Source organism: Bubalus kerabau, chromosome 23, assembly GCF_029407905.1.
Source record: "Bubalus kerabau isolate K-KA32 ecotype Philippines breed swamp buffalo chromosome 23, PCC_UOA_SB_1v2, whole genome shotgun sequence".
Classification (NCBI taxonomy): domain Eukaryota; kingdom Metazoa; phylum Chordata; class Mammalia; order Artiodactyla; family Bovidae; genus Bubalus; species Bubalus kerabau.
The window spans coordinates 3093291-3103557 of record NC_073646.1 but is presented as its reverse complement, the minus strand read 5'-3'; the positions used below and the strand labels follow the sequence as shown (position 1 = coordinate 3103557).

At 60.9% G+C, this 10267-nt stretch overlaps 1 protein-coding gene across 2 annotated transcripts; it reads left to right on the top strand.

The window, feature by feature from the left end:
• The first annotated feature begins 3177 nt into the window (after positions 1-3177).
• Positions 3178-10015, top strand: PRSS27 (serine protease 27). Of its 2 annotated transcripts, none has more exons than XM_055562194.1 (6): positions 3178-3196; positions 6567-6593; positions 7072-7234; positions 8285-8556; positions 9126-9295; positions 9726-10015. In XM_055562194.1, the coding sequence occupies exons 1-6, from the start codon at positions 3178-3180 to the stop codon at positions 9978-9980; spliced, it is 906 nt and encodes a 301-aa protein (XP_055418169.1). In that variant the 3' UTR covers positions 9981-10015. The 2 variants fall into 2 exon arrangements, with proteins under 2 accessions (XP_055418169.1, XP_055418170.1); XM_055562195.1 differs by lacking the exon at positions 6567-6593 and adding an exon at positions 6254-6258 and having other exon boundaries at positions 3178-3200.
• Positions 10016-10267: the final 252 nt, after the last annotated feature.

Sequence of the window (10267 nt, the reverse complement as noted above, 5' to 3'; positions counted from 1 at the left end):
CCCACCAGCTGGCACATTGCCCCATAGCCTCGACTAACAGCATTCCACCAAGGTTGAGATAACTCCACACATCTTCTTGCTGTGGCTTTGATTTGCATTTCTTTAATTACTGAGGCTGAATATTTCTCAGTAAGTCTATTAGCCAAATTGGTTTCCTCTTCCAAGACTTGTCTGTGTCCTTCATTCATTTCGTCTTTAGGGGTCCAGGGTTTGACTGATCAATTTCTTAAGTGCTCTGGACAATAATGTTGTCAGCATTTGGCCACATTTCCTGCAAATATTTTTCCTATTGTTTGCTTTTTAATGTTTTTAAATTTTAAAAACTGTTTTTTTTGCGGGGCGGGGAGGGGGGGGGCTGCACCGTGTGGCCTGTGAGTTCACTGTTCCCCAGACAGGGATCAAACACTTACCCTCTGCACTGGGAACATGGAATCTTAACCACTAGACTGCCAGGGAAGTCCCTGCTTTTTTATTTTGAAGCCAGTTTTGCTTGTATTTTTTCAGTTTACAGCCACGTCTCTATTATGTTGTCTGCTGTGACTTCTTTTTTTCTTTGCCACACAGCATGTGGGATATTAGTTCCCAATGAAAGTGTTAGTCTCTCAGTCATGTCTGACTCTTTGCGACCCCAAGGACTGTCAGTCTCCTCTGTCCATGGAATTCTCCAGGCAAGAATACTGGAGCGGGTAGCCATTATCAAACCCATGCCCCCTGCATTGCAAGCTCTGAGTCTTAACCACTGGACCCTCGGGGAAGTCCCTACCGTGACTTCTAACATTAGAAAACATGCTCCCTGACGGAGTTGGTAGATAGCCACTTTTTTTTTTGAGGAGGAATTGATAAAACATAATCAAGTCTCTGAATCCTTCTGGATTCCAGTTCTCCTCCTTTGTTTGGTGGAGGGAATGAGAAAGCGGCCTGGCTTCCTGCTCACTCTGCAGCCTCCACCCCAGCTCTCTGTCTGGGGGGGGAGCGGGACACTGGCCCCAGGCCCACAGGTGTCCAGGGGGACACAAGCCGCTTCTCTAGGCACTGGAATCACTGGGAGCCCAACTTTCCCTGTGTCTCCGCTGTCTGATCACTCCTGACTTTTGTCGCTTGCTTGATTTCAAGGCACAGCCTTCTTAGAATTAGCTTAAAAAAAAAAACACAAAAAAAAAACGAAGAAGGATGCCCTAGAGGCAGTGTTGGCCCAGAAGAATCTGAGAGGCCTCTTAGATCCAGGGAATCGACCCTCAGGTGCTGGAGGAATGTCGCTGTCCTGACCTCCTGAAACTTTTCCCGTTTACGATTAGACATTTTCAGCTTCATTCTGTCTTGTCGGGCCCTCCACACGGTTCACCTGGATGTTCCCCGGCACGGGACAGGGCTGGGCCCCCAGCGCGTGCACAGGACACCTGTGCAAGGAGCCCCAGTGAATCTGGGCCCGGCTTCCATACTCCGCCCCTCCCCAGGGAGCCCAGTTCCCGCACAGGCCCCGGGACACACCCGGGACACAGCGCCGAGGGGGGCGCGGAGGAGGCGGGGAGAGAGGGAGCGTGCAGGACAGGCCCGAACTACTGGAGAAGAGAAGGGAGGGGAGGGGAGCAGGAGGGGGGCAGGGGCAGGACTGGGAGGAAGGGGGCAGCGAGGAGCGGAGGGAGCCCCCCCAGGCCTGGCTCTGCCTGGCCGCCCGGACACCGGAGGGCAGGACTGCGCGGACCGGCGCTCCAGGGCCGGGGGGCGGAGAACGGGGGACGGGGAGGGGGCGGCCGTCCTCGGTCCCAGCGCCTCCCGGGGCGCGCCGCAACCCCTGCGCAGGCCGGGAGGCTGAGGTCAGGCTCTCCCTGTGCTCCAGCGCGCCCCATCCCAGGCCTGGGGTGGGGGGTCTACCGGACCTGGTCCCCGGCCCCCGCCCCCCGCCCCAAGCCGAGCCCAGACCTGAGCCTCTGACGTCAGCCCCGTGCCCCAGATAACTTCCTCCCAGAGCCGCTTCCGCGGCGGCCGCACGTCCCCGACCCGGCCTGCCACGCCCAGGGCAGGGACACGGTATGGTCACCCGGACCGGCCTTCCCAGAACCAGCTTCCGCCCCGCCCACCTGGCCTTCGGTTCCGGGAAGCCCCCCCACTGCCCCCACCTCCAGGTGGGGTAGGAAGGTGCCGCCCGTGGCCTCCTTGGGAGTCCTGGAACTGCCGGGACCCAGTCCCTGGACGGAGGGCCGGTAAGGGCGCTGATGTTGGTTGGGGACCCCCACTGCGGACTCCTTCCCTGCTCCACTTTGTTCCATAAGCACAGGGGACCTGGACTTTTTTTGTGCTCATCCCCCCTAAAAGTGTAAAACCCAGTTCTGGACTCTGTTTCATTCACTGATGCGGGGTACAGTTTGTGTGTGTCTGTGTGTCTGTGTGTGTGTGTCTGTGTGTGTTGTGTGTGTGTGTGCACGTCCTCCTGGGCTCAGTCATGCCCGACTCTTTGTGACCCCATGGACTGTGTGTGTATGTGTGTGTGTGCGTGTGTGCACATGCTCGTGAGTTCAGTCATGCCCAGCTCTTTGTGACCCTATGGACCCTAGCCCGCCAGGCTCCTCTGTCCATGGAATTTTCCAGGCAAGAACGCGGGAGCGGGTTGCCATTTCCTTCTCCAGGGATCTTCCTTCAGGAATCAAATCGGAAGTTCTGTGTCTCCTGCTTTGGAAGACAGGTTCTTTACCACTAGCGTCACCTGGGAAGTAGATGCTCAATATAAATGAATGAACAAATGAAATGAATGAATGAATGAAACAGGGAGGGTCTCATGGGCGGACTGCAGTCAGTTTATGTGGGGCCTGTGGTCAGTTGGGGGGTGTGGTCAGCCATGGTAGGGGGTAGAACTCCAGGCCACAAGCCGCCTAAATGAGGCCTATGCACCCTGGCCTCAAACCCTTGGGTGAGGGGTCTGGCCCCTTGGGGTTCAGGGCCAGGTCATGGAGGAACCAGAGTTCTGGGGTGCCTCCTTCCTGTGGAGAGGAACTGGGCTGGCCGGGCTGACAGGTCCAGCGGCATAGCCGAGCTGACACTCATCTGCAGCATATAACCCACTTCATGGAGCCCCGAACGTTGTGCTCGAGCACTCGGAACTCCTGCCACCGCTGTCCCCTGCCTGTCGGGCGCTCCAGCCAGGCCAAGACCATGAGGCAGGTGCTAGCCGTGGTCCTGCTCATGCTGCTGCTGCGGTCCGGTGAGTCCTACAGATCGCAGGAGAGTCCTACAGGTCCTACAGGTCTGTCCTGCCAGCAGCTGTGGCCAGTCCCCACTCCCTGGCCAGGCTTGGGGCTGAAGCACTGGCCTCCTCTTCTTCTCGCAGGAGGAAGGTTCCAGACATCCCACCTGGGGGAATGAAGTGGGGAAGGCAGCGTGGGTGCAGGCCTGCGAGGCGAGGGCCCTAAGGCAGTGACCCGGGCAGGATCCACCCCCACCTGCACCCCCACCCCCGCTCCCACTGCCTCGGGCAAGCAGGGCCAAGCTCTGGGCTTGGCACTCCGCTTCCTCTCATCTTGGTCTCTTCTGTCTCCAAGGCACAAGCACAGGGCTGCCTGGGTGCAGGATCTGAACTCAAGACTGCTGGCCTCCAGCCCAGGGCCAGTGTCCGCAAGGCCAGGAGGTGTGGCCGAGCGTGGCCTGAGCCAGGGAGCCACGGAAGGCTGCAGGCGCTTAGCGGGGCATGGGGGAGGGGTGCAGGCAGGAGGGGATGGGGGCGGGGGGCGGCTCCTGCACCCTGGCCCCTCTCCCAGGCCCCAGTGAGGGTGAGCAGGTGTCAGCCAGGGGCCTCACCTGCCCCTCCCAGCCGGGCAGGCTGTTCTCTGCTGGAGAAACTCTCATGCATTCCTGGGCCCGCCTGGCCCGCCCGGCCCGCCCAGCCACCTCCTCACTTCCGTGTCCTCAAGTCACCTCGCAGGGCCCGGCCGTCAGCCTGGGCTGCAGCCCTGCTGGGGCTCCAGGCTTCCCACCAGGGAGGAGGCACCTCGGTGGGGAGGCCCCAGACTCCTTGGGCTCCGCAGGGGCCCCCAGGCCTCGCCACCCTGCCTTCCTCCCCTGGCACCAGGATAACAGCGTTCTTTGAGGGAGCTCGTCTCTGCCAGGGTGTGTAACCCTGTGATTGTTCCTGGTGGGTAGAGTAATCGAGGTCATTGCCAAAGTGCAAACAGCGGCCTGCACTTGGCTCTCCAACAGCTGACACCAGAGGCCTGAACTCCTTCAGCACCATCTTGGCCTCTCATCTCTGGCTGTTCCTCCTAAATCCTTGGGCCTCTCCTGCCTCCACAACCAGATACAGGAGCAGAAGGGCCCTGGATCCAGAGGAGGGGGCTGACACCCTGCTGGCTTACCCAGCCCCAACAGGATGCCCACCCTGCCCAGCCTGGGTCTCCACATCGCTCTTCCCCAGGCAGTCCTGCTCCCATTGTCCCACTTATATATTCCCTGGGCTCAGGCTCCCAGGATGTGGGCCCTGCTTCCACAGAGATCCTGAGCTCATGGGTGAGATGAGATGAGATGACAATTCCACCCCCAGGGCAAGGTGGGCAGAGCTCTGTGGGGCCAAGTGGGAAGGCAGAAAGCTCAGGAAAGGGAGCCAGGCTGCCCAGACAGTACAATCAAGGAGGGCTGCCTGAAGGAGGGGGAGGAATTTCAGTTAGGGTTAGCACTCTGGATTAGGATCTGGATTAGCACTCTCTAGAATCTGGATTTAGACCCAGGAGGAAAGCGGTGCTGTGAACAAACATTCAGAGGCAGAAAAAGTGAAGTCAAAGTCGCTTAGTCGGGTCTGATTCTTTGTGACCCCCGGGACTGTAGACCGCCAGGTTCCTCTGTCTGTGGAATTCTCCAGGAAATACTGGAGTGGATAGCCATTCCCTTCTCCAGGGGATCTTCCCAACCCAGTGATCGAACCTGGTTCTCCTTCATCATAGATGGATTCTTTACCATCTGAGCCACCAGGGAAGCCTCAGAGGCCGGGGGCTCAGTCCAAACAAGAAGCTGAAGTGCATCAGGCTGGGACGCAGAAGCCTGCAGAGCCTCAATGGAAGGGTCTGCTAGGCAGGGTGTGAGTGCCCTTGATCCCAGGCGTGGACAGTGGATCCACACACAGGAGCAGGGATGGCTGTGGGGAGAACCTGGTCAAGGCTCTGGGAAAGCCCCACGGGGAGGGAAAAAGCCGGCCAGGGCGTTTCAGCTTCGTGCAAGAAGCAAGAGCGCAGGGTCTGGGGTTGTCAATCTGACTAAATCAGATTATACTAAGACGAGGGGCTGGAGGGAATGTCCACCTGGGGCACGTGTGCATTTTTAAAGGGACCCTTGTTGACACAATCAGTGTCTGGGCAGATGTCCTGCTGGCCTGGACTGACTGCCCTCACCCCCACGCGTCTGTTGGCGCCTCTGCCTGGAAGAGTGGCCGGTCCTGCCTGTGCCTGCCCGCTCCTCTTGGCCCATGCTCAGCACCCTCTGCAACTGCTTTATCATCCGGCCCCCAGCACTGGAGAGTGCGCCCCTCAGCTGGAAGAATAGGGTCCTGTTAAAACCCCCAAGGTCACAGAGGGGTGTGGCTCAGCCCGGCCATTTCCTGCCTGGCCCCAGGGGCCCCTCAGCCGCCTGGGACTGGTTACTGGGGCTGGGGTGTCGGGGGAGTGTGAAGTGGGAAGAGGCTGTCCTGACCCCCCAAGCTCTAATCAGATCCACCCCAGTGACCAGATCCATAAGCAGGGCTCTCTTTATGGGGTGGGTTACCTGGAGCTGCGCTGGCGCTGGTCGAGACTGTTGGCCTGGCTGGGGTCTCCGAGCTGGAGTGGAGGGGCCTGTCAAGGCCAAGAGGTGGGCCCTGTGCCTTGTCCAGAGACTGGGGGACAGTGGTCCCGGGGAGAGGGGTCCACTTCCAAAGAGTGCCCCCCACCCTTCCCCCCACTGTCCCTCACATGGGCAGGGGTGCTGGGCCCGGCAGGGCTCTTGGGGCCGCCTGTGAGCTTGCTGGAACACCTGAGGGGCTGGCGCCTGGGAATCTGGGATCTTGGGAGGACTGACCCATGACCATCGTCTGGCCTCTCTACTCCCCTGAGATGAGCGAGGCTCGAGCGGCTGGGTGGGTGGGCGGACGTGGAGCCTCGCTCACTCGTTTGGCCCCTTATCCCAGCCAGCCCCAGGCTGGGGGGGGGTGGTTGGGGGGAGGCCCCACAGCCCCTGGGCTGAAGGCCACATCCTCCACAGAGCTTCCAGATGAGGATGAGTGTGGGGTGTGGAGGGAAAGCCCTGGTGGGGTCCAGAAGAAGCCCTCTTGCCCCGAATGGGAGGGTCAAGCCCTGACGGGGTCCCCTCCCTGGCCTTTCTGATTGGTCCTGGCCCACAGCCTGGCCTGTGCACACCATGGGGGCACGTGGGGGACCTGCGGCTGAAGGCTGCCAGCCTCTCCTGCCAGGTCCCCGGTGGATGGTCCTGCAGAGTCTGCAGGAGGCTGGGTGTGCAGCAGAGGACAGGCTATGCTGACCAGTCGTTGGGGAGGGGAGGAGCAGACTGCACCTTGGGCAAAGTTGGCTGATCACCCTCTTTTTTCTCATTTTCAGGGACTCGGGGAGGCGAGGCACTGAACGGTAAGCATTCAAGGCCTTCGGGTAAGGGGACAGGAGTGGGCTTGGCTGAGATCTCCGAGACTGGCCAGGACCCCCTCCCTGGTGAGACCCATAATGAATGGGCCCGGCATGGGAATCCCACAGTGGGGAAAACTGGGGAGCCTAGACAGGAGTTGCGGGGTGGAAGGGGAAGGTCCGGGAGCCCATTTGTCAGGCTGGGGGGGTGGGGTAAGACCTTAACCGTGTTATCTCACCCCCACCACGCAGAGGGTCAGGTGTCACAGGTGAGGGGCAAGGGGCCCACAGCCCACTGTCAGAGGCTGACTGATGCCCAGGCCTCCGACTTAGGCCCAAGGTCCTGGAGTGGGTCAGGGACAGGAAAGCCAGGGAGTGAACAGGATAAGAAAGCTTGAGTGTGGGTTTGGGGGTGGGAATCACAGCTGAGAGGATGGGCCTCCAGGGAGCGCCCCCCACCCCCGCCTTGATTCTGTTCCCCCAGCCTGCGGCCGCCGGAGGATGCTGAACCGGATGGTGGGCGGGCAGAATGCCTTGGAGGGCGAGTGGCCCTGGCAGGTCAGCATTCAGAGAAACGGAAGCCACTTCTGCGGGGGCAGCCTCATCACGGACCGGTGGGTCCTCACCGCCGCGCACTGCTTCTCCAAGTGAGTCGGCTGCGCCCCTCACTCCGCTCCGGGGGCACAGATCGAGCGACGGAACCGCCCCCTCCCCGTGCGCCGTCCGCAAACGCCGGGCTTCAGCACCGCGGACAGCGCCGGCCCGCGGACAGCGGCGGTGCGGGGCGCCCAGGCCGAGCCCCCACGGCCCGAGAGAGGCTGCGTCTGGGTCATCTGAGCCTTCCCTGCCAGGGCTCCCTTTGGGTCCAGCCTCGGGGCCAGCTTCCAGCAGCAGCCCCTGCTTCTGGGCTCTTGCTGTCCCCAGCCCAGCTGGGAGGGGTCCATTTCCCCCGGGGGCTCACAGTGAGGTGCTTTCCCAGACAGGCCGCCCCTGCTGCTGGCCTCAGGGTCCTCCTGTTGCCTGCATCTCTTCCTCGTCTCCTCCCACACCTCAAATCCAGACACTCCCTTCCTGGTTGGGGCTCTGGGCACAGGTGGACGAAGCAAAATGGCCATTCCTCCTCCTCACTCTGAGGTCACCTACACTGGCCCTAACCAAAGGGCCAAGCCACCCAAACCCTGCTTCCACACCATGACCTGCCTGGTCCCAAGCCTTCAGGGCTGCCCAGGCATCTCAGCTCTCTCCATGCCACAGCTCTTGCAATTCTAAAACCTCACATCTCAAGTTCAGAAATCCAGGCTCAGAGTGAACAGGTCACTTGCCTCAGGCTGGGTCCCGGTGGGTGATCATCTCCTTCGACCCCCACAGACAGCCTTTCAGGTGGGGACTGTTACTGTCCCCATTTTACAGACAAGGAAACGGAGTCACAGAGAACTTGCTGGGTGACTTGTGCGAGGTGGCTGGGCTGGCCAGGGTGGAGCTGGGAATTTAAAGCTGCTTGGGGTTTACACCCTTTCCCACCTCATCTCTTAGTACACCCCCCTGGAGAGTGTGCTCCGGAAGACAAAGTGTAGACTGAGCTGTCAGCATCCTGGGGAGCGGGGAGGAAGGCCGACTCCTCCCTACTTCTCATCTCCACTTAACTTCCGCTGACGCCTCCCAGGCCGCCTCACACCAGGTCTCTACTCTCCCACCAGCACCTCGGAAACATCCCTGTACCAGGTCCTGCTGGGGGTGCTGCAGCTGGCGAGGCCAGGGCCACACGCCGTGTATGCCCGGGTGAAGCGGGTCGAGAGCAACCCCCAGTACCAAGGCATGGCCTCTAGCGCCGACGTGGCCCTGGTGGAGTTGGAGGCACCTGTGACCTTCACCAACTACATCCTCCCCGTGTGTTTGCCTGACCCCTCAGTCGTCTTTGAGTCAGGCATGAACTGCTGGGTCACCGGCTGGGGCATCCCCGGTGAACAAGGTACTAAGGGCAGGGCGGGGAGAGAACGGGTGGCGGGCCTAGAGAAGGCAGCCTGGGGGCCACCCTGAACCAACCATCTTCAGTTCAAACTGCTGCACGTGTGTTAGTCGCTCAGTCATGTCCGACTCTCTGTGACCCCATGGACTGTAGCCCGCCAGGCTCCTCTGTCCACGGGGTTCTCCAGGCAAGAATACTGGAGTGGGTAGCCATTCCCTTCTCCAGGGGATCTTCCCAACCCAGAGATCGAACCCTGGTCTCCCGCACTGCAGATAGATTCTTTACCGTCTGAGCCACCAGGAAGGTCCACAAGATCTCTACTCAAATGGGTGGAGTAGGTATGGGAAAGGGGCAGCAGACATAGGAGCAGGGGCCACAGGGAACAGAAAGAGCCCAGCCTGGTGGGTGGGGGGTGGGAAGAAGGAACTCTGTCTTACAAAGCCTCCAGCCAGAAGAGATCTAAAAACACAAGAGAAAAGCAGGTGGGATGGAGCTGCGGTTCTTGAGAACCAGGGCCTGGGGCCCTCGGTGAGACTGTCCCCTGAGCCGCACCTGGTGTCTTCCCTCTGCAGACAGCCTGCCCAAACCCCGGACCCTGCAGAAGCTTGCCGTGCCCATCATCAGCACGCCCAAGTGCAATCTGCTCTACAGCAAGGATGCAGAGTCCGGCTTCCAGCCCAGAACCATCAAGGACGACATGCTATGTGCGGGCTTCGCTGAGGGCAAGAAGGATGCCTGCAAGGTGGGCACTGGGGCGGGGCGGGCCGAGGCTGAGCCCTAGTCCCTGGGCCCCAGGCGGAAACCAGCCCACCTGGGACAAGGGACAAGGCCAAGGAGGTGGACCCGCAGGGCCCAGACCAGAGCTATGCATTCGACCAGCTGGGAAAGCAGGTTCCTGGGTTCTACCCGGGGGAGTCAGTCAGTGGGTCTGCGGCGGGACTCAGGAAGCGGCATCTTCAAGACACTTCTCTGAGGTGATTCAGGGTGGGTAGTGCGGCAATGCTAGAGAAATGGGCACTCCAGGCTGGAAAGGAAGGACTGCAGGGGCTGGGGTGTCCTGGGCAGAGACGAGCGAAGGGAGGGAGACAGGCACAGGCACTGAGCCATGCAGCTGCAGAGCCCGGCTCTCTGGCCCGCGTGCGCCGACACAGGTACCTCTGCTTTGGCCGCAGGGAGATTCCGGGGGCCCCCTGGTGTGCCTCGTGGGCCAGGTGTGGCTGCAGGCCGGGGTGATCAGCTGGGGCGAGGGCTGCGCCCGCCGGAACCGCCCAGGTGTCTACATCCGGCTCACCTCCCACCACGACTGGATCCACCGGATCATCCCAGAGCTGCAGTTCCAGCAGGCAGGGCCAGGCGGTGCCCAGAAGCGGGACCCCCGGACCCGGCAGCCCCTCGGTTGGAACTCTGCACGCTACCCTGCCGCCTGAGCCGTCCTGGTCCTTGCAGCCCTGCTCGCCTTGCTCTGAGCCTTGCTCAGGCCGGTGGGCAGCGGCCGCCCAGGTCCAAGGTGTACATTTGTAAATAGCCCTCCAGTTCCCCCTCCTCTCAAGTTCCTGCTTATTTTTATTTATGTTCACTCTCCAATAAAGACCCAACCTCAGGGCTGGCTGCCTGGGTGTGGCCCCTCAGGGGGCAGGGCGTCTGGTGCTAGGGAGGGGTGTGGGGGCGAGGCTCCACACTGGAAGCTGGATGTCACCCAGCCCACACAGGCGGC